This window comes from Gobius niger (assembly GCF_951799975.1).
Source record: "Gobius niger genome assembly, chromosome: 20".
Classification (NCBI taxonomy): Eukaryota; Metazoa; Chordata; class Actinopteri; order Gobiiformes; family Gobiidae; genus Gobius; species Gobius niger.
Window position 1 is genome coordinate 9,664,165 of NC_136871.1, and position 24,173 is coordinate 9,688,337.

Here is a 24,173-nt window from a genome sequence, read left to right on the forward strand (position 1 = left end):
CATACTCAGTGGTGGTGAGCTACTATAAAAGCCACAGCTGCCCTGGGGTAGACTGACAGAAGCGAGGCAACCAGTTTGCGCCATCTGACCACTCACTCACACACTACATTCATGGTCTCCAATCCAAGTACCGACTAGGCCTTTCCTGCTTAGCCTCCGAGGTCTGACGGGATCGGTCAGAGCAAAGGCGGAGTGACCACATATTACTCACAGTGGAACAAGTACTGTGTGATAAAACTACTCTAAGAAGAACTACAGTTACTTCAAAAAGTTACTCATGTACATGCACTTGAGTAAATGTTCTCAAGTAAACCACAAAAAGTACAGTCTGTGGAGATTGGGCGATCAATTAAAAGCCTATGTCATTATTATTATTTTAAGTGAAAATGTTAACTTTATTAACCTTTAGAGTTGCTGTACAAGAGAGTCATAACAAAAGGAATGAGATGAGTTTAAATTGTTTACCCCAACTTGTTTCTAGCTCTCGCAAACCAACCTTCACACCTGATTCTTAGTTTGTTCAAATTTAAAAACTTTCAGACTGAAGTTTATCGCAGCAACACCAACAAATCTCAGCTTGTATTTATATTTGTGTTATATTTTAACAAAAGAGCCGGACACAGGAGCATTAGCTGTAATTCACTGAATAAACACTACATTTATAGAGTACCAAATTGCTGACTTCTTAAAATATGTGAATGGTGTCAGTCTGGTGTTTCCATGACTGAAGTGTGCCTGATGGACAGTTGCTGAGCTGTGTCACTGCTCCCACTGCCAATACGTTCATGTTGGTGACACGTTTAAGGAGCTCCCTCTGTAATTATCAAACCTGTTTTTTAAAGCCCATCATTAAATCTTCAAACTCACTTGCACTCGTATTGACACATTTCTGGCTTCTGTTGCGTTACCTTCTTGGTGGCCGTTGATTTATCGAGTTACCCCCTCGTAAGACTGACAGGTGCATCCAGATCTTTGTAAATGTGCATAGACCTTACTCCCCTTTTTTTAGGATTTATTATCCAGCTGAGGCGTCCAATAATCTCTCTGTTTCGCACTTCTGTCTGATTAGTGCACTCGTCTAAACTAAAGCTATAGCTCTGTGTGCACAATTAGCCTCGGGCCGCCCCTGTCATTTAGCCACTCGCTAACTTCACGTACCAAATCCCCGCAGTGGCCTGTGGGCTTAAATAGGTCCCTACTGCCCTTTTAACACTTGTGCTGCTGCATAACAGTCGTGGCAGCCGCTTCAGCAGACGGCACAGCTTTCATCTGCTGCACACTGGAGCTCCCAGTTTGGTGCTGGACATTTGTCCCGTGAACAGTAGCTGAGGGACTTTTATTGGGTATGCGTGAAGAGGCTTTGAACATGAATCAGATTGTTGTGTTAGACCAGTGGTTGTGATGCATTCATTTATACTCCGAGTAGCCGACTAACTCGAGAGTCCTGCCAACATTTTTTACAAAGCGAACAACTGGACATAGATTATTCAGTGTTTGGTAGAGGTCGACCAATATAAAGATTTTACAATATCGGCCCGATCTAGCACTGATATCTCTAAGACCTTAAGTGATAGAGCATTGGAAAGAGCGAAGTCATGGCTTTAAGTCCTCCTACAACATCCTAGGCCTCATGGGAACTGAGAAACATGATGAAAATCGGTTAGCTACGAGTTTGGTAAATGGTTACACCTCAGTCAATATCTGTGTTAATTTCGTCGACTAAAATATTTAGTCTTAATTTTAGTCAAAGTGATATTTTTGCTGACTAAAACTGGACTAAAACTAAATTAAAAGTTTCTCATGAGACTAAAACTATGACTAAAATGTCCAGATATTTTAGTCGACTAAAATAAGACTAAATAAAAATGAAAAGGAGAGACTAAAATCATCCAAACTGTTCTAATGACAGTCTGAAAAAGCCTCATATCATTTAAATTCACTGTCAAATGAACAGGTCTGAGCTTTATTCATGTGGAGCAGCTCCATGAAGTCGAGGACCACAATTAAATATGATTATAATGATTATTATAAATATAGGTCGACTAAATTAACGGAAACTAATCAAGACTGGGACAAACAAAAAAAATTAAATTGGCCACGGCTGGAGCGGCCAAGTATTCATGTTTTTACACGATTATAGACCAGACATTTGGAAAAATCGGTCGAAAATATCGGTCAAGCCTATCGGCATCGGCCTTAGAAAAACCCATATCGGTCGATCCTCTCTTATTTATGTTCAAAATATGTCTGAAATACTCTCAAAGTCAAACATTAAGATCATTAAAACTAACTTTTCTTTGAAAGTGATATTAAAATTCTACTCAGTTTCCCTTTTTTTTAAAATCTGAAGTCATTCCAAGTACCCCCAGCTCCCCGGTACTGCGGTTGGAAACACTGTGTGACAATTTACACAATATTCTGTAACAGCTTGAATTGTGTCTTAACAGAAGTGGGTCTCATGCAGCCGCCTACATACAGAAGGAGCGAGCTGCATCGAATTAAATACGGCCGTGTTCTATCTCCGAATTAATGCAAAACTTTAATTATTACACACTTGAAAAATAGCAGAAGTGCAGAACACAACAAAGAAGACAAATAAGATAAAACCGTACAACATTCCTGACTCAGTTAAAAGCTAAACTAAAAAAAATGACCATGAAACGGAAAGTGACTCCACCTGAGTGCAAAGGTAGTGCATGTCCCCTCTCAGCTTCCCTTTTAGTCTTTGGAACCACTAACAAAGAGTGATCTGCCGACCGGAGTGCAAGGCTGAAGAAGGTCAGGCAGATACTTTGGAGCAAGGCCGTGAAGACATTTCAAACCGAATGAGTGAATTTTGAAGTCAATATGGTGACGGACAGGCAGCCAATGCAAGGACTTTAAAATGGCTGTTTTGTGATTTCGTTTTTTAGTGCAAGTTAGAAGGCGTGCAGCATTTTGGGCAAGTTGTAGTCGGTAAAAGACGTCTTGATGTGGTAGTTTCTTGATTTTGTATCACAATGCTCACCTTACCTCACAGCAATAGTGTAAAGAGTCTTTTTTTCGCCTATAACATAACTACATACCCTAAAAATTTCACTCCGATTTAGCCATTACTCAATCCATTAGCAGCTGGCCTGATGTGGCGGGGCGTAATGAGCAGGTGTTTGCGTCCTGAAAGTCTCTGCTCCAATTACCGCACACATGCAGTCGTGTTGAAAGAAACAGCCCATAATATGACTGCCGCACAAAAGACACCTCTGTTCGCCTTGTCTGTGACTTTTACTCCCCATTTTCAGCTTTAAGGTTGATCCTAATGACAGCTTCTCTCCAGGACAGTTTGGTCCTGTCAGCAGCGATTGTGCGCTGTGACGTCGGACGATACAATTTCGACAAAATCTGAAATCGTCCTTTTTCCAGACATGCTAAATGAAAAATAAAATATTATGAGTCAGAAGCAAAACAAAAATCTAATTTGGTCCATCCGAAATGTTCTTCTGCTTTATCCGGGGCTGAGTCGTAGAGGCAGAGGTCTTAGCAGAGATGCCCAGACTTTGCTCTTCACACACACTTCTTCCAGCTGTTCAGGGAGGGTTCTGAGGCGACACCAGGCCAGCTCAGAGATATAGTCCCTCCAGCGTGTCCTGGGTCTTCCCCTAAGCCTCCTCTCAATGGGACATGCCCGAAGAGAGGCGACCAGGAGGCATCCGAGACAGACCTGGCCCCTCCCCGTGTGGCTGAGCTCCTCACCTCTCAAAGGGTGCACCCAGCAACCCTGCGAAGGAAACTCATTTTGGCCGCTTGACTCAGCGATCTTGTCCTTTCGGTCTTTACCCAGATCTGATTACCATAGGTGAGGGTGGGAACGTAGATCGATCGGTAAATCGAGAGCTTTGCCCTTTGACTCAACTCCCTCTTTACCCCGACAATCTGATAGAGCGACCGCATCACTGCCGACGCCAAACCGATCCGTCTGTCGATCTCACGCTCCATCTGTGAAACCCTGAGATACTTTACTTCCTCCACTTAGAGAGACTAGATGGTCATTTTATACTCGCTACTGCCACCTCAGGTCTTATGCGTAACTGCAGTCTCTATATTAAGCTTGTGCAGGATTTTAAAGGGAATTGTGGTGAAAAGGTCTTGGCACATTCTACATGGACAAGGCTGGAACATGTAGTGGGAGGAAAATACTTAGCTTTAACATCTTTAAACTCCGTATAGTTTCTTTAAGGCAACTTAAAGGGACTCTCAACCGACCTGGAGACAGCAAGCCATTCCCTTTTTCTGATGGAGAACCATGGCCTCGTATTTTTTGATGGATGGATGAAAAAATACACCTCTATGGAGAAACAGGAAAATATAGTTCTCTACAGACGATTTATATCACCTAAATCAGTGGATCGCACATGTAAACACAGTAATTCCTTTATGAGTTCTGCTGATTCAATGCTTTAAGGCTTAACTAGTAAGGCTGACTATATCAAAAACGATCAAGACTATTCATTGACAGTCAGTTTTGGTAAAGGCCCACTGAGAATGGTGCTGCCTCCTACTTTTTTGGTCCCGATCCACAACATTGCATAGATACAGACGGCATCTCTGGAATCGCCCATATATGGTCATGTTTGAAAACTGTTAAGGGGGAAAACAATTTGGAGAAAAATCTAAACTTTCTCTAATTATTCAAAAACTACTTTAACAAATGCTGAAATATAAATATAGTTTTCTACTAAAGAAAGAAACAAAGACATGGAGAGGAGCAAAGTGGTTCAACAGCCCATAAATACATGAATAACAGAGAATGCTAACTTGATGCTACATGTTAGCATCGGGCTAATGCTAACGGTTAGCTAGCGCTAGCTACAACTGCCATTTTTTCACTTCTACTGAACAATCTGCTGTGAGAAAATATCCATATGGGCCCGATTTACACTTGACTTTATTTGTGTGTGGTAATAAGTTCATCTTCCACCAGAAAATGGCTTAAAACACTGAAAAATTGTGTTTCTCTAAAGATTCTATTTTCCCCCTCAGCGAAGCCACGCCCCCTTCTATGACGAGATGCCGTCTGTATCTATACTATTCACCTTTTTCCGGAAGTTTGCGTTGGCACCGCCATGAATTGTGCCCGCCCCTTTTCTCCTATCTGTTAACACCGGACTGGAGAAGTCACTACACGAAAACAAAGCCGTTTTCAGGCCTTGCAGAGAAACGGCGCTGTGTTGATTTGTTGGTGCAAATGAACATTGGACATTTTGCACAAATCAATCGACTAAACATCAGATTTGAGCGGCGAACACTTTCCCTCCTTCTCCGCTTAAAAGAACTGGTTTCTCGCTCGACTGGAAGTGTTAATACAATGGAGGTGACAAAGCAAAAAGAGGCAAAAGTGGGCGGGGCGGAATAAGGTGAATAACATAAACAAACTGCTTTAATAATGTTGCATAGGATTTTTATTTCAGCTTATCATGTGTGTTACATTGAAGGCGGGTCCTGAAGCTAAACCAGTTTAAAAAAAACACAGATCCAAATAATTGCAGTCTATGCTTTTATCTTACTCATCCCAAATTTATACTGCACACCTTAAACTTGGATCTACCTGCTATAACATTTTACAGTTTATCTTTCCGCTCTCTGCTTTACTACTTTTAATGGAGCATTTTTACGACGCGTGGGAGTCACTGTTATTTTGTTCCTATAAGCATCGGATTAGTAATAAACAAAGGCCAGCTAAGAATGTCTCTAACCCCTCGATGGTTGCTTGTTCGGCCCTTGAAATGTCTTGCTTGGCGTGCATCGCTCTGTTATTACTGTCCGAAATGTTCTCTCTGCTCGGCCACAATTGTTTTTGTCTCTTTGGTGTGTTCCTTCTCATTGCTGGGTCTGGGCTGGGTGTGTTTGGTTTTCGCTCTAACGGCGGTCCCTCTGTGCTGTGTGTGCGTCAGGTCCGGGGTGACTGCGAGGGGAGTGCCGGTGTCGGGGTTCTGATGCCAGCGGACATGCAGCCGCACCAGGGGCTGTATCAGTACGAGAGCTCAGCCAACCAGCCCACCAGAGGGTAAGACGGCATTCGACACCAGACACAACTGGCCTGCAGAGATACTAGCATACAGTGAGAGTTTGTAGACCCTTCTTTTATCATTTATATTTGAATATGTCACTGGTCAAAATCTACACTTACTGTAGATGAGTCCAAAAGAACACATGGATATACACATTAAAAAAGGTTGGAAGGCAAAATAGAGGACAAACATTTTATAGAGAAAGGTTTTAAGTAGACTTTACGTGCAAATATAGTTAACACAATTAAATGTAAGATTTTACTAAAGATTGTACCCAGCTTTCTTTAGTTTGACCATTTTTGTGGTGTTTTTAGTTTCACTTCCTTATTGGACACCTACAGGAGGTGACATAAATACAGACGACATCTTGTCATAGAAGGGGGCGTGGCTTCGCTGAGGGGGAAAATAGAATCTTTAAAGTTTCCACTGTTTTTTGCCATTTTCTGGTGGAATATGAACTTATCTATCACACATGAATAAAGTCAAGTGTAAATCGGGTCCATATGGATATTTTCTCACAGCAGATTGTTCAGTAGAAAAAAAGGCAGTCGTAGCTAGCGCTAGGTAGTCGTTAGCATTAGCCCGATGCTAACAGGTAGCATCAAGTTAGCATTCTCTGTTATTTACGTATTTATGGGCTGTTGAACCACTTTGCTCCTCTCCATGTCTTTGTATTTTTATTTAGTAGAAAACTATATTCATAATTCAGCATTTGTTAAAGTTGTTTTTGAATAATTAGAGAAAGTTTTGATTGTTTTCCCCTTTAACTGTTTTCCAACATGACCATATATGGGCGATTCAAGAGATGTAGACGGCATCGCCAGCCCATAAATACAAAAATAACAGAGAATGCTAACATGATGCTAACATGATGCTTCATATTAGCATTGTGCTAATGCTAGCGGAAAGCTAGCACTTGCTATGACTACCGTTTTTTCACTTCTACTGAACAAGAAAAAATATCCACATGGGTCCGAGTTACACCTGACTATTTATGTGTGATAAATGAGTTCATATTCCACCAGAAAATGGCTAAAAAGAGTGACGCGATGCCGTCTGTATCTATGAAGGCAAACAATTTTGTCAATGGGAAATTAGTGAGTCTAACTATGGAACTTTTCCTTTCCTATCAATGTCACTTCCTGGCAGCAGCTTAAAAATAAAAATACTTTTTCTGCCCAACATTTCTTTTCATTAAAATTGCTGCTTCGCTCAAATAAAAATGATAATTATGCAATGGATGTTATTCTTCTAAATAAGTCATAGTTTCAAAAGCCTGTCATATGCACTTTAAAAATATTGTCAGACTTGAACATAAAAACAGAGAAATAATGAATACTCCCTTAATCCACCGTCCATGGCATGATTGATGATGACTAATATGAAATAGGAAAGGCAAGTTTATTTGTAGAGCACAATTCATACACAAGGCAATTCAAAATGCTTCACTGTTGCATAAAATGACAAGAAAACAGATAATATCAATAAAACATCAACATAAAATTAATCAATTACAGTAAAAAGCAAGAGTGCACAAAAGATACTTTAATTTGTCATATGCACGGTTAAAAAGGACTGTTTTCAGCCTGGATTTGAACATTGTCAGAGTTGAGGCCTGTCTCATGAAGGCTGTTTCAGATTTTAGCTGCATGAAACTAAAGCGCAGCCTGACCATGTTTAGTCCTGACTCTGGGAACTCTGGGAGACCCCTCCCTGAAATTCTCAGGGCCCAAGATGATTCATACGGCTGTAATACATTATAGATTTCATTAAAAATATTAGATTGTCAAATTTGATAGCCCTCTGTTATTTTATACATACATTTTATCTGTTTGAATACAACAAAAATGTTATATGAGGGGTTCCCAAAATTTTGAGGCCATGAACCCCAAAATCAAACAAATGACGCCGGGGCCTCCTGATGTAAAATATAATTAGAAAAAGTGGTATAATAATTTAAAGCGCAAAACATTAATAATCTGGTTCAATGATGTTAGTTTGGATACTGGTTTTTGATATTTGGCTCAACCCCCCACCTTAACCAAGTGCATTTTCTCCAGCTTTACCCAAAACTAAAAGCTTCTTGCCTGGAGTTTACAGTCATAAGCCTGTGTAACGCCTCATTTGAAAGCTCAGACCTACAAATCGGATCTAAGTTTCTTTCTTGCTTTTGTTATCAGTTCTTCGTCGTTTTTGATGCGTTTTTATTTCACTGCTTTATTTTTTGTTGTGTGTTTTTAACACATTTTTGTCACGTGCTTTTTTGTAGCATTTAAAAAAAAGCAACCAAGAAAGACGAAAATGTGACAATCATGACGAGGAAGAAGCTTAGATCAGCAGGTCTTAGCTTTCAAATGAGGCGCGACACTGGCCTAAAGGTTAACGCTGGTTAATTTCACAAAAATGTGCTGTTTTCAATCAAAAATGCATCACTATGTTTTAATGAAGAGGATCTTTATTTGCGCCCTTACTCAGTTTGTTCTGGAGCCGGCCCTGGTTGTATGTGCTTTGTGTGTCAGGGCGATGATGTAATAGACTAACTATAATAGTAATGGTTATAATAAAGCTCTCTCTGTTAAACTCAACATCATTTCCTTTGGGGTGCTTTGTAGTCCGACCCGTTAAAAGCCTCATTTAGTCCAAACGCCCCACAAACTTCTTCTCACACAAACCCCAAAACTCCCTTTTCTCTTGTAGTTGTATTGTGGAGGTGGCTCGGCCCATTCGCTCCGCCCCCTCACCGCCCCCGTCCCGCCCCACATGCCACCCAGGTTGCGGGGTGGACTCGGCCTCTCTCTGACAGCTGCTAATTACAGGCTGACCAGGCCCCGCTGCGCTCTGCATGACTGCCCCGCGCCGCGCTCAGGTTACCCACAAGGAACCACCGACGCACTGCGCTGCACCGGCCGGCCCAGGCCCGGAGAGCGGAGGGGAGGAAGAGGAGAGAGGCCGAAGGGATGAATGAGAACAGTGAGGATGGGAGGGGGCTCAACTCAGGGGGAATCGTGGATTAGGGAGGACAGATTAAGCTCCTGTGTGGAATACACGTTGAGCTGAAAAGCGTAAAGATGTGAAAGGGGGCTTAGGAGAAGGTGCCCAAAGTTTTTGAGAGCTACATGAAAGAATATCGAATTTACTGCTCAAACCAATGCGAACCACGTATGGGGAGCAAATGCTATTGGGGGAAAAAGACAGAAAAGTTCCAGTGAAACATCTCTGCTGTAGGTTGAAAAGGGGAAAGGGAAGAGTTCAGCTTTAGGGCGCATTTGACGAGCTGTGTTGCCATCTAGTGGCGGGAACAATGCATTACAACAACAACACATTTAGAATCTGCAAATCTGGTATCTCAGTTATGATGTAATACAACGGCAATGTTAAATACACAGGAATATTATGAGATCTAAAGAGTGTATGTTTTATTTAACTAATTTGGCTTCCACTAATTACTTTAAATACAATACTGGTCCAAATATAATGAGGTAGTTCATTAGAAAGAATCACTGTGGGCGCAATACGAACAACTGTATGTATTATTATTTATTTAGTTTTTACATTTCTTATACAGAGTGAAAACTTAACCTCTTACCCACCAAGCGCATTTTCTCCAGTTCGGCTTAACCCAAATCAAAAAGCTTTGCAACTGGAGAGTCAGTGTAACGCCTCATTTGAAAGCTAAGACCTACAGAACTGATGGTAACTTTTTTGTTGCGCTGTCGGCGTTTTTTTGTCACATAGTTGAAGCTTTTTTTGTCCCTCTTTTGTCATGTTTTTGTGTTGTTATTGTTGCTTTTCTGCCATGTTTTTGTCGGTCTTTTGTTACTTCTTTGTTCGCACTTTTTATGGCTTTTTAACATAACTTTTTTGTCGTGTTTTCGTCACATTTTTGACACTTTTATGTTGTATTTTTGTCACATTTTTATTTTGGTATTCTTGCTTTTCTGGCATGTTCTTGTTGCACTTTCAACGCTCTTTTTTGTTGTGTTTTTCTTTTAGTTTTTTTAAAATATTTTGACACTTTTTTCAAGAAGCTTTTAGATTTGGGTAAAGCCAAACTGGAGAAAATGGCGGGGGTCAAGAGGTTAAATAGAAAGCTTCATGTTTTATTTGTAACATCTCTCGTCCTTTCTAACTCTGTCTCCGTCTTCCTGTCTCTTCCAGTCCAGTCCCATCGGACCAGTACTCCGAGGTGTCGTCGATGCGCGCTCCACTCCAAAACGGCCCGCCCCAAGACTGCCGCACCATGTACAACCCCATGACGCCCGGGATGACCCACGGACCGGCACCAGGGCAAGGATTCGGCCACTGCATAGATCAGTACATGAGACCCCCTCAAGCCCCGCCCCCACACAGCATGATGGGCCAGCGGGGTATGCTGCCCCCTGAGGGTAGGTCATCGTCTCACTTCGTTTACTCGAGATGTTTCCTTGCCTCACCAAAGTATGCGGTCTCTGTGTTGTCTTACAGGTGGCAACAGCGCCCCCTACTGTAACCAAAATAACATGATGTCCTCCCATCACAACTTCTGCCAGATGCCCCCAGGCTCAGAACAAAACGGTGGAGATGGTAAGAAAGCTTTATGTGTCTCAGAATTCCCACTTTTACAGTTTGTGTTTGCTTGCTCACGTCTTCCTCTGTATCGTTTAGGCTCACGGTACCCGACTCCTCGCTCCATGCTGAAGCTGAGCAAGAAGAGAGCCCTGTCCATCTCTCCTCTGTCCGACGCCAGCGTGGACCTCCAGACTGTGATCCGGACGTCGCCCAACTCTCTGGTGGCCTTTGTCAATTCACGCTGCAACGCCAACGGCTCCAGTTCCTATGGTCACTTATCTGTGAGCGCCATGAGGTCAGCAGTGATGTTATTATACAATCTACAGTACTTAGAATCGCGTTCTTCTTCTACGGGGAGACATTCTCATTCTAGGGCGAGGCTATTGAGAATGTATTACTCATTTCACATAGTTACTAACAATATTCAATCTTTAAACTCACCTGTTGCTGGAAGGTTTTGACCAAAAGACGCCTATTAACATTTTTACACGCTAATTTGTACTCAAGGCCCTCTCACAAGAGTTTTGCACCCTTATTAAATTTGTTAACAGAATTTCCAAGAGCAGTCACAAAAATCTGCAGTTTTACAATATTTACACATTTTCTCAATGGAATAATACAATTTAAATGAAATATTTTCACTTAAATTTCACTGTTTAGAATGTATTAAAATGTGATCGATGTCCATCAAAAAAAAATCTAATGATTCTTGTCCTTGGCCCATTACTTTCCTCAAATTTTCATGGCTACAAGAAAGTTAAAGGTGCATTATGTAACTTTATAAGCCAAAAAAAAGTTGATATTAATATGTACTTGACCTTTCAGTGACCCAGCGGATGCTTGGGTGGTTATTGTAGAGCCTTTACTTTCCATCCCGATGGCCTGAAGGACGTTCCAGGATCAATTGTTTTTTAAGTTTTTACTGCTGATTGAATCATATCCATGGTTACCCATGGATACATATTCCGAATCCAGAAATCCTATAACACTGGACATAAAAAATATCCTGAAGCATCACAGGAGCCACAGGGATGGAAAGTTAAGGCTCTCAGTTAACCACCCGTACAGCCGATGGGTCACTGAAAGGTCAAATGGGCGAGGAACATGCTTCTCTATGGTCCTCATGGCGGGGAGATGACATTGCTGTAATACCACCCCCTGGTGGCCAGGGGCGACTCCAAGAGACACTTGGGAGCATTGATTCTAATGGGACTTCAAACGACCCAAGAACGGCTTTAAAGGAATAGGCCACCGTTTTTACATACTAAGATATGTTCTTAGCTCACTTTAGTCGAGTTAATATATCCCCGTCTGGTCTTTGTCCGCGCGCTCTGTCACGCAAACGGAGCACATACGCAGCCTCTCCCACATGTCCTATAGCTCCGAAAAAGCTCACGATAGAAGCTACCAAGCTCTTCCACGTGTTCCCTATTTAAATAAAGTTACGTGAAGTGTTTTCATGCGAAGTATATTTACCCAGAAATGTAACGTGTCGATTTTATAAGCAAATAAAAAGGGGGACTATATTGTGAGGCGTAATGATACGAGGAGCAAAACGTCCGCGCAGTAACTCCTAAAGGTTATTGACGGAAGTGAGCGGGGGAAGTCTATATATTTCTATGGGAAGTCTTTAGGAGTTACTGCGCGGACGCTGTGCTCCTCGTATCATTACGCCTCACAATATAGTCCCCCTTTTTATTTGCTTATAAAATCGACACGTTACATTTCTGTGTAAATATACTTCGCATGAAAACACTTCACGTAACTTTATTTAAATAGGGAACACGTGGAAGAGCTTGGTAGCTTCTATCGTGAGCTTTTTCGGAGCTATGTGACATGTGGGAGAGGCTGCGTATGTGCTCCGTTTGCCTGGCAGAGCGCACGGACAAAGACCAGACGGGGATATATTAACACGTCTAAAGTGAGGTAAGAACATATCTTAGTATGTAAAAACGGTGGCCTATTCCTTTAAAGCCTGGCTCCAAAGAGTTTTTCTTCTTCGAAAAATCGCTATGACCCATGTGAGCTCTGGAGCTCTGTGGAGGATCTTTATTATGTTAGATCTATGTCAAATACGCACTAATATCAACTTATCTCTCTCTTTTTTTTTTTTACATTAAAAGTTGCATAGTGTACCTTTAAATATTTTTTCTCCCCTCACTATACATAACAACACAAATTCATTCTTTCTCTGTCTCTTGTTCTCCGCAGTCCTTCCCTCAACTACAACAACATGAACTGCCAGTCGCGGCAGCAGAGCATGTACGGAGGAGGCGGAGTGACACCTTTGGGTGGGCACACGCCGGGGCCCTGTCAAGCGTCCCGTTTACCGCCCCACAATCCTCGGCTGCACGTTCCACCCAAGCACGGACATGTAAGACCACTCAGTACACAGGGGCGACAGTGCGCCCTCTGCTTCAGGACCAGAGAGGGGAGAAAAAAACAGCAAATGTCGCCGTAAATGTTGATCACATGTCATTGTTTTGTAGCTAAAGACCGAGCCTGGTCTGATGGATGGCATTAATGTGAAGAGCTTGGAGGAGAGGTCAGAAGGAGATGTGGCCAGTCCGTCCTCCACTGGTACTCAGGTACAGCTGCTGTTTAATTTAAAGATGCAATATGCAACTTTCTATGCGAAAAAAAAAGGTTCATATTTTTGCGTATTTGACTTTGTAGTAACCCAGCGGCTGTATGAGTGGTCAGCAATCAGCATGGTGCCTTTACTTTCGATCACAGTGATCTCTACAACGCTCCAGGATCAATTGTTTTATAGATTTTCGTGTGAGAGGGTCCGTCAGCGGTGAAAACCTTCCAAACAGTTGATCCTTGAGCTTCGTAGACGCCACAGTGATGGAAAGTAAAGCCGCTGGGTCACTATAAGGTCAAATACGCACAAATATGAACCTTTTCTTTTTCGCATAAAAAATTACATAGTACAACTTTAAGGCTCCATACCTGATTATTTGTTTTTGCAAGTTAAACCTTTTTTATCCCCTTGAGTGTATTGTAAAAGTAGTAGATTGTGTGGTGAGGTTTACATTGTATGTTGTCTGTTATCAACCCAAATTGTCAATATGTGACGAAAAGGGGTATAATGTTAATCTTGTTAATTTTTGTATGTATGTTTTGAAACCAAAGGACAACTATGACATAAAAAAATACTTATTTGAATAAGTTCAGTTTAATTTCTTTGTTGTGTATTCTACCACAGAGAGTCAAAACTATACTACTCCCAAAACTATGCTACTCTCAAACTATTTGTGCAAAAGACCAATTTCCCATACAGATTAATATCAAATTAGCAGAGGGAGCAGAGGGAGGAAAGGGGAAAGTTCAGGTTGAAAAGCTGCTTAAATATCTTCAGATAATTGAGCCAACAACAGAGATGGCCTCTCCAATATCTTCAGATAATTGAGCCAACAACAGAGATGGCCTGTCCAAGTAGGGATTGACCACCTAAACTAGCTGCTAGTCTTATCCACAGTTTCCACTCCTCTGATTTCTGCTTCATGTTATCAGGACAAAGCTCATGCATTTATTATTAATAATCAACACTGTTCCCTTCATCAGAATAATTTTTTCAGCGCTTTTAATCCAGAGCACAGTGACAAAAGAACACTGCTGAGAGAGTGGGCAGGAGGTGGATTATGTGGCTGATAGCACAGAAAATTTACTATCTAATTGTGACATAGGCGATTACTTTCAAATGTCCACACTGTCTGTGTTTCTGACAACATTTAGTTACATAAAACTTATTGTTTTTCTTGTTTGTGCTTTTACAGGACCCTCTTCTTGGCCTCCTGGATGGCAGAGATGACTTGGACAAAGAGGACGGCAAGCCTGAACCAGAGGCAATCTACGAAACCAACTGTCACTGGGAAAGCTGCAATAAAGAGTTCGACACCCAGGACCAGCTTGTACATGTATGTGACTGACCCCGGCGTAACCTGTTTTACACAAATCAAATCTCATACATATCTGTGTGACCTACAGCACATCAACAACGAGCACATTCACGGAGAGAAGAAGGAGTTTGTGTGCCACTGGCAGGAGTGCTCCCGGGAGCAGAGGCCGTTCAAGGCGCAGTACATGCTGGTGGTTCACATGCGGCGGCACACGGGAGAGAAGCCCCACAAGTGCACTGTGAGTCTGTGTTTACTGTCTGTCTCATCTCTCCACTGTCTGTTTGCATTTCTGTCCTGATCAGTTCCAGTAAAAATACATGACAAAACACTGAAGGGATGCAGTTGTGTCACGTACAATAACTCCTGTACTTTGAAGTGCTTCTTTTTGCAACAGCCAATGAGGATGTGTCATTGTTTAAGTTACTGTTGTTGATCTTATAAGCTCATTATATTTATATATTATATATCTTTTATTTGATATTTGTATGTTGTATTTTTTTACGAAACTTTAATGCAAAATTCACATTGTTCACACTTGATTAACAGCCTTTGTGATCAGTAACATGGGACTGGGACTGGGACTAAAAAACGGCCCTGGACTCTGACCAGCCCGGCCCAAGTTAGACATATTTTGACATCAATTTATAATAGGCCTAATTTTTATTGCGCAATTGCTGTGTCACCGATGAACAACAGAGCTGTTGAGCAAAAGGATTATCTTATCTTATCTTAAATAGAATAGAGATTGTGCTGCTTCTCTGTGCAATTGCAAGGCCGGGTAGCAGCACCCCCTTACAGACTGATGGCCCTCAAGCCAGCAGCCCTTCTGTGCTCCTCCAGAATGGACCTATGGCCAGTCCGCCCCTGCTTAAGTACTGTATTTTCACCACCAATTAACCAATTAATTTTCTCGTAGGAGAGGTGTGGTTTGCGATTGTCAATAGTCGTTTATAGGGCGCTACGAATGTCTATCATATGTGTCTGCACGTAGCCATAGCCAATCGTATCACGTATGACGTACCCGCTGTAAACTTTCGAGCTAAACTATTTAGAACACGGTCTAAAGCTTGATCGAAAGATGGAGCTGCTGCCGTCATGTATGATCTGTAAATAAACTTACATTTTTTAATTTGTTTATCCGTAAACAAACTTCAAGCTTCCGTATGTCAAATAGAGCGTCATCAAAGCGTGATGAGCCGTTCCTCCACATTCTTTGATTAGTCCTCAAATCCATGCAAAAATTTCAGCCATTGTCCCCAGGCTGCTGTGAAGTTCAAAATGAATCGAGCACACACAGCAGCATGGGTATTTAAAGCAGTACTAAGTAACGTGTTTACCTTAATAAATCCTTTTCATAGTCCCTGTGGGAGTAGTACAAGTGTTTATGGGATGATTGGAGGGTCTTTCATCTCCCCCTGGTGTCTCTGGCCAGAAAACCATGTACAATATCCCTCTCTCCCTTCGCCTTTTCTGTCAGCGTAGTATTTACTCTCCAAGACAATTAATAACTTGCTACGACACCTGCAGTTGCGCTTATGTCCTCTAGGGGCAAGAGTCACTTACTTAGTACATTTTAGCAGAAATTAAAAGGACATAACATTCAACTGGTCTCCGTTCACATGAATGATTATTCCATTAAAAAAAAGACCCAAAAGTTTGCCCAAAGTTTTTGAAAAAGCTTCAGTAATTCTGAATATAAGAGCATTAACATTATAGCAAAGTGCCATCTGTATTGAAGGTTGACATCCAGTATCCGAGGGAACATCACACCTCGACATCAAGCTGTGCTATAAACTACTAAAACCAGCAGTGCTTAAATTCTTCTCCGAATAAAATGTAATACTAATCTTCCATGTGTTTCTGCTGCAGTTTGAGGGATGTAACAAGGCCTACTCTCGTCTGGAAAACCTGAAGACGCACTTGCGCTCTCACACGGGAGAAAAACCTTATGTGTGTGAGCATGAAGGCTGCAATAAGGCCTTTTCCAACGCGTCCGACCGGGCCAAGCATCAAAACAGGACACACTCCAATGAGGTATAGATTCAATAATAACAATATATACAATGAAATGACCCTCAGTAAATGTATTAAACATCTATCATGATTTTGTTGCGTACAGAAACCGTATGTGTGCAAGATCCCTGGCTGCACCAAACGCTACACTGACCCCAGTTCTCTGCGCAAACACGTGAAAACAGTGCACGGTCCGGAGGCTCACATCACCAAGAAGCACAGAGGCGACACCGGCCCCCGTCCTCCTAACTCTATGACCCCCGGTGGCCAGAACTCAGAACTGCTGCTGGAGAAGGAGGAACCGCGCAGGGAAGACTGCAAACTGCTGACTCCCGAGACAGCTCTTGTAAGTGCTTGGATACCATACCCAGATACATTGGGTATGGTATGTGAAAAGTGATATTATGCGTATATCGATTAATATTTAAAGGTACATTGTGCAACATTTTCTGTTTCATTTTCATTATTCTCTTGCCAATAGAAAAACATGCTCCAAATGACCAGGTAGACACCAGGCAGTGGTTAACTCATTGACTGCCAACCATTTTCAAATCAGAGAGCTCCCCATTGCCAGAGGTTTTTCGGGATTTTGACTGTTTGCCTTTAAGCTCAGCACACACAATAATAATGATAATAATAATAATTTTGTTGCCCGATTTTGCTATATTCTCAGTCACGCTGAGTCTTCCTGAGTCGTGACTGGTCAAAGGCAGTCGCACAGAGTCGTGTGTGGTTGTGTGAGGGGTTCATGACTGAACATCATTAAAGGGACTATACAGAGTTTAAACATGTTAAAATCAAGTATTTTCCTTCCCCTACATGTTCCAGCCATGTCCTAATGTGTAGAATGAGCCCAGACTTGTTCACCACAACTGCCTCTAAAATCCTGCACTGTCACTTAGAAAGGTGTTGATTCAGGTCCGAAGTGCCGTCATGCACGAGCTTAATATAGAACCTGCAGTTACGCGTAAGACCTGAGGTGGCAGTAGTGAGAATAATATTGCATCTAGTCTCTTTAATGTGGGCGGCAGAAAGACATGTTTGATTTTTAAGCGCAGGAGGAGGGATGATTTTACCGTCCTTAATGTGAACATACAAAATGTAGTGGCCAACAACAGAGTGGAATACAGACAGAAAAACACCACATCTCCTCCCTTTTCATTTCTCCAGCATAACAGCGGCACAAACAGCTCATTTCATGGCCACAGTAGCCTATGTTTGCTGATCTCTAAAAACAGAAATGAAGCAGGAGTGAGGACAGATGCATCAGCTGTTTGACAGACCTGTGTATTCGCTCTTAAGATTTGTTGTGTGGATCCCCCGTTCTTTATACAATTTTTTAAGACTGAAAAAATGTTGCAGTCTGTGCTGAGCTTCGGTCAATGTCTCCATGGAGTTAGAGTCAGGTCTGAGGAGAAGTGAGCCGCTCATTTGTTTTAGATATTTTTCAACAATTGAAGTATCTGTAATAAAATTAATGCTTGTATTTAATTATTATTTTATATTATTCTTTTTATTTGGTGAAATGTTATGTAGTGTGCCTTTAAGCCGTGTTCATTTCTTTATTTCTTTCAATTAAAGACATTATACAGTCAAAGGGTAATTTATACAACACACATCGACAATACAGAGTTCCTCATTTAATTCAATAATTGAGGTAAGAAAAAAACAAAACAAGGTGTATTACAATACTCAAAGCAACATTAAGTCAGGTTTTTTATTTGTATTTGACTGATTACATATTTCTTTAGATTTATTTTAAACGAAAGATGATTTTTTTTGTCTCTTAATTTCCTGAGGCAGCATATTCCAGTGTGAGATGGCTCGGTATATAAATGTACTTTTTAGTGCATTAGATTTTGGCCGAGGCAAAGTAAAATTAGCATTAGAGGCTTATGTTCATGTGACAAAGAATTCTATGATGGAAATTTGACTTTGAAATCCATTTGCAATTTTCTTTACCTCAGTTATTGCTCAGTACGGATGAGACATGTAAAAAAAAGTCTTCTTTTCATCCACAATCACTAACATTACATGGAAAAGACAATTTTCTGCCAAGCTATTATTTATTTATGTCACTCTTTGGATTGAAATGCACATTTAGATGATGTCCCCAAAGTCAAATTTATTCCCTGTGGATATAATTGTAAACTAACGTGTGCTAAAAACTAAACCATGACTTTTAAACATTTTTTTTTTACCTATTGCATTCCCGATCTGAGTAAAGACGTGCCTGTATTTAATATCTGTGTGCTTTGGGGTTTAATGTCTGTAGTCCTTGTGGCATCCTTATATTTCCCTCCATAAGCTGCCAGCATGAATAAACAGACGCAGTATTCTTTTTCCATGGCTAAACCACAAATCAGCATAACAACCACTGAACCCCATGTCGCTTCTTTCAGAAATCCCAGCCGAGTCCCGGAGGCCAGTCGTCCTGCAGTAGCGAGCGTTCTCCACTAGGGAGCGGCAACAACAATGACAGTGGGGTGGAGATGAACCTGAATGCAGCAGGCAGCCTGGAGGACCTCACAGCGCTGGAGGATGCAGGAACAGCAGGAGCGGGGGGAGAGACGGGAGGCGTGGGGATGTCGGCACAAGCCCTCAAACGGCTGGAGAACTTGAAAATCGATAAGCTGAAGCAAATCCGGAGACCGACTCCCCCCTCGCGCTGCATTAATAACAAGCTCCCGGCTATTCCTGGTAAGTTTGGGCGCAGAGCTCTCACTGTTCTTGCTGGTTCTGCTTTTTCTTTCTATAAACAGATTTTACATTTGAATTCATGCTACAATGTCTAAACTCAAAGCACAAATACACTTGCTAATGATTCAGGCTTTTTTTTAATCACTTGCTGTGTTCAAAAAATTGCTTGGTCTCAAATGTTGCAGAAAGAAGCATGAACAAGAATTGGACGATTTACAAAATAAAACTGATTAATGTTAAATTTTTGTATGTTATATGGTTGTTTTTAAAGCAGTACTAAGTAACTTGTTTACCTTAGTAAATCTTTTCCGTAGTCCCTCTGGGGGTAATACAAGTGTTAATGGGATTATTGGGGGGTCTTTCATCTCCCCTCCCCACTTTCTGTGTTAATCTTTATTTTTCGGGGTCTTTTTTTGCCTTTTAAAGTTTTTAAATTTATGGTATATAAGAGATCTCTTGTTACTATTACTTGATTGCACATTTTCCAGACTATTTGCACCCCCTTAGTGTTCTTCAGTGCTGAATTTCTTCATTGTCAGATCAATAATGTCCTATCTTATCTTATCTTGATCCTGTATCGTCAATCCATGTTATTATCAAGAGCAGTGGTTCTCAAACCCAGTGTTGTTATGTAGTTTCCACTCTTGACCAAACAATGATCTTGCCTTTGTGGTCCTATTACTCAGATCAAAATTCATGAAAATTAGTAAAAAGGCACCACATAGATCAACAAACGATCTGTTCTCTTATTTCTCCCCAGGTGCGGGAGAGAACATGGGCATGTGTGCACCCTCCCCTCTCCTCTCCAACCGCCGCGTCATGGAGCTGTCCAGTCATGACCTGGGAGGAGGCGCTTCCATGGGCTGCTCGAACGACCGCAGAGGCAGTGGCACCAGCAGCCTCAGCTCCGCCTACACCGTGAGCCGCCGGTCCTCCATGGTGTCCCCGTATCTGTCCAGCCGGCGCTCCAGCGAGGTATCCCAGATGGGAGGGGGCGCGGGACACCTCACGGGCCCGGAGCAGAGCGCTGGAGGAGACCCGCTTTCCCCCGAGATGAATCGCAGAGGTCCACCCTGTTCCTCGGGTGGATTGCCCGGCCTGGCTAACTTCACCCCAGCACAACAGTACAATCTGAAAGCCAAATATGCCGCGGCGACGGGTGGACCCCCTCCCACCCCTCTTCCCAACATGGAGCAGCAGCCCGGGACTCCAGCAAGAAGAGGGGGTGTGTTAAGTGAGTATCAGGGCCAGCCTTTGCCTCCGTTCCTTCAACACGGTGGCCCCCGAAGGCACAGTGCTAACACAGAGTACGGCACTGGAATCATCTACCCGCACCAAGCTCCGGGGAACAATACCAGGAGAGCCAGTGATCCCGTCCGGTCGGCGGCGGACCCTCAAGCCCTCCCCAAGCGCTTCAACAGCCTCACAAATGTGTCTCTAATGAGCCGAAGGAACGCTCTCCAGCACCGCAGCTCCGACTCCAGCATGGGCAGGCACATATACTCCCCTCGCCCCCCCAGCATCACCGAAAATGTCATGATGGAGTCTATGGGGATGGAGCAGCACATTGGCCCTGAGAGGAATTACATGGGATACCAGCAGCAGCAGGGCGTCAGTGCACCTTTGGCAAACCAGTTGTCACCAGGTCATGAGACTCTGGGCTGCACCGACCAGGGGTATAACCAGGGGCATTACCCACAGGGGGGAGATGTCTCGTCCAGTACCCTTCTCCAACAGGCGGAGTATGGGATGAGCAACTGTCAGCTCAGCCCGTCAGGCCCGCATTACCCACCTTTAGGCCAGGGGGGGGACACCAGTGCAGCGGCTTGGAGTCAGAACCAGAGAGGAATGCCTTATGGAGATCCCAACATGCAGTCCCAATCCCACTACAATAACAATCAGCCGGGCCTGTACAACGGTCCAGACGGCACCCACAAGCTCACCATTAAACCTGAGCAGTTCCACCCTGGGATGGGGGCCGGGGACGCCTGTCAGAGTGCCAAGCTCCAGCAGCAACAGCGCATGCATCTGCAACACGGGCCGAGCTACCCGCCGGGACAGGTCATGATGAGAAACGCGAACAACATGGGCTGTGATTTCCAAAACCAAAGCTCCTTTCCAGGTGGGAGCAGCGTGAGTCTTGGCTGCGCTGGTAATGCACTTTCGGAGGGGCAGAGGTCCGAGACGCCCATGATGCAGGTGAAGGAGATGATGGTGAGGAGCTACGTTCAGTCTCAGCAGGCCCTCATGTGGGAACAGCAGAGTGAACACCAGATCAAAGCCCCTGCTCTCTCTGACAACATGGACATGACTGGACAAATGGTGCAGCACAGTCCACAGCACCAAAACCAGAATCCCTACCCGAACCAGCCCTATCCTTCCTACCCCAACCAAAACATGGTCCTGAGTCCCCCGGCCCATAGCCGAGCTGCAATGACCCCCAAAGACCAGCAGATGGCAGGTCTTCAAGGCCCCTGCTACAACCAGGACATACTCCCCAGGCCTCCGCCAGGAAGGAAGCCTCTGAGCCGTCAGAACAGCCTGTCCCAAGTGGGAGGGGGGTACTTGAACAGCCCACCCCACCTCAGCCCTGTCCACTCCAACTCCAGCCCAAGACGAGGGGTTCGGCTTCCCCCAGTGCAGCACCCTCAGGCCCCCCAAAATGAAATGTTTTCTCCAACAAACAATAACATGTATTTCTCGGGTCAAATTGGCATGGACGTGGAGAAACAGAACGGTCCATGTTTGAGCCTGGACAAGGCTGGAGCTCTGGCTCCGTTCTCTGAGCCCGGGCCCATGTCCAACACTTTAGAAAACCTGGACTTGGACAATGCACGAATAGACTTCACGTCCATCATCGATGACACAGACTCTCCTGCCTTTAATTTAGGAAACACCGCTCCAGGACAGCTGGGTTCCTCCTCCCTGGCCTCCTCCCGCCTCACCACCCCCCAGACCTCTGTCAGCCTGGCTGCAGGCTCAGGACTGTCCAACATGGCTGTGGGCGACATGACATCCATGCTCACGTCCCTGGCTGGAGAGAACAAATACCTAAACACTATGTCCTAAGGTCTGTGGGCAGCTGTGTTCATATGTTTCCACCAGGAATAAACGCCATGAAGTGTTGCGGTTTGAATTACGGCTGATCTTCTCTATCACTGTGTTTAAGGAAACATTTTGAGTGGCCAATGCTTCTGCACAATTATGGTACAGCAATAATCATGTGTACTCAGTGTTAGTCAAAGTCAAAAACCCACAAGAAAACCAAAGGTGCCTGACCAGCCTGCCTTGTTCTAATGTTTAATGATGTTTGGTACTAGAGATTTGCCTTAATTTCTGACACAGAACTCCACGCCTGGCCCATGCTGAACTATTATTAACAGGCACACACTTGGCTTTGGAGCTACGAAGGACATGTACATAGGTTTTACATACATTTATATATGTTATATTTGTGTTTGTCATAAATGTCCATGACACTGGGGCAGTAGATAATCACACTGTCCTCTGTTAGATTTCTATAAACTCTCACATGAGAGCTTCTTAAAGCTGAGCTGAGTATTGGTGTTTAGTAAGAGCATATTCGGTGCTACTAAATAGTAATCTGTAATAATATTTTACTTAACAGCGCCAGTCTTCACAAGAAGCATATCAGTATTCCCACAATATGCACACTTTCTTAGTATATTACACACGGACACTCAGGACTTTGTGGTCAGATGACAGATGAACAAATTGCCTTTTAAAGACAAAGTGAATGCACTCCATATTTCGAGAGCAGCTTTACTTTATTAAAGACGCAAATGGCCTTTCTGTTCCTAAGTGAGGTTTTTTAATTCAATACGAACTTTCATGTTTACTGAACCTTCCTCCACCGTGTTGCTCACCACTCCGCCATGACACTTTGCAATAATATCAATGGTACTGTTGTATTACATTGTTCATAGTTTTGTTCTTTTTCTTTTTTTCCAACTGTTGTGATTGTGAATACCTAATGTTTTGATCCGGTGTTGGTACTTATCATTGTGTGCATGGGTTTCTGCAGCCTGTGATAAAATCTTCATTGTGGCTTTGCACAAACACAGCACAGGTATTATCCAGTCGTCAAAGGCAGTATTGAACGGCAGTATTTCACTTGTGATTCTGAAGGCTGCCCGGGATTTAAGGCCACATCGAGCTGCAACAATCAGAGTTGTGTTAACGTAGTATTACCTTTCTTTTAGGAATGTAACAACCAACCAAAGACACCTTACGCCTGACAGAAGTAACGATGCACAATAGTATTTAACACTAACACAGGTGACCATTGACTGACCGCGTCCTCCTAGAATGTAAGAGAGTTTGTATAGAAATGCTTTTATAATAATGAACTTTATGGATGTTGTTTCTATGTGTTTTATACCCATCATCCTCCCTTTGGACTTTTTGCTGGCAAAAGAATATCACCATAGCAACAGGAAGCTTACATGGTAGCATTAACTAAATAGAGAAAAAAAAAGTGTTATATTTTGTGTACAATTTTCTACATTTTTATACAAATGTCCTATATTTTACCAATTTACGAATAAATATGTTCTGTTTGGATGCAAACGTTGATTTTTAATTCATTGTTGTTTTGTATGAATCAATGCAGTGACAGTTGTCTTCCAATAGAGTGCAGTGCAGCCTGGGGACAAAAGCCTCTCCATGAACAGAAAATCAGCACACTGCAAAAGTAGACATCAAGCATGGGTGGTAATGACTTGAATGTATCATTGTATCTTGTTTTGAGTGGTTTTCACTCATTTAGACTTTTTTCCTGATCTGACCTAGAATACAGGTGAAAGTCGGAAAATTAGAATATTGTTCAAAAGTTCATTTAATTCTGTAATTCAACTTAAAATGTGAAACTGATATAGATTCATGACATGCAAAGTCATATGTCAAGCCTTTGTTTAATAATTTAATAATTTTGATCATTATG

At 42.7% G+C, this 24,173-nt stretch overlaps 1 protein-coding gene across 2 annotated transcripts in view; it reads left to right on the plus strand.

The window, feature by feature from the left end:
- Nucleotides 1-23,932, plus strand: part of gli1 (GLI family zinc finger 1) — a 91,535-nt gene extending 67,603 nt beyond the window's left edge. For both annotated transcript variants that reach the window (XM_079579216.1, XM_079579217.1), the window contains exons 2-13: nt 5,928-6,040; nt 10,203-10,429; nt 10,509-10,607; nt 10,689-10,887; nt 12,804-12,966; nt 13,082-13,180; nt 14,375-14,515; nt 14,586-14,735; nt 16,367-16,531; nt 16,617-16,856; nt 18,913-19,210; nt 19,971-23,932. In XM_079579216.1, the coding sequence (XP_079435342.1) occupies nt 5,970-6,040; nt 10,203-10,429; nt 10,509-10,607; nt 10,689-10,887; nt 12,804-12,966; nt 13,082-13,180; nt 14,375-14,515; nt 14,586-14,735; nt 16,367-16,531; nt 16,617-16,856; nt 18,913-19,210; nt 19,971-22,279 (4,161 nt within the window). In that variant the 5' untranslated portion in view covers nt 5,928-5,969 and the 3' untranslated portion in view covers nt 22,280-23,932. The remainder of the gene's footprint in view (nt 1-5,927; nt 6,041-10,202; nt 10,430-10,508; nt 10,608-10,688; nt 10,888-12,803; nt 12,967-13,081; nt 13,181-14,374; nt 14,516-14,585; nt 14,736-16,366; nt 16,532-16,616; nt 16,857-18,912; nt 19,211-19,970) is intronic.
- Nucleotides 23,933-24,173: the final 241 nt, after the last annotated feature.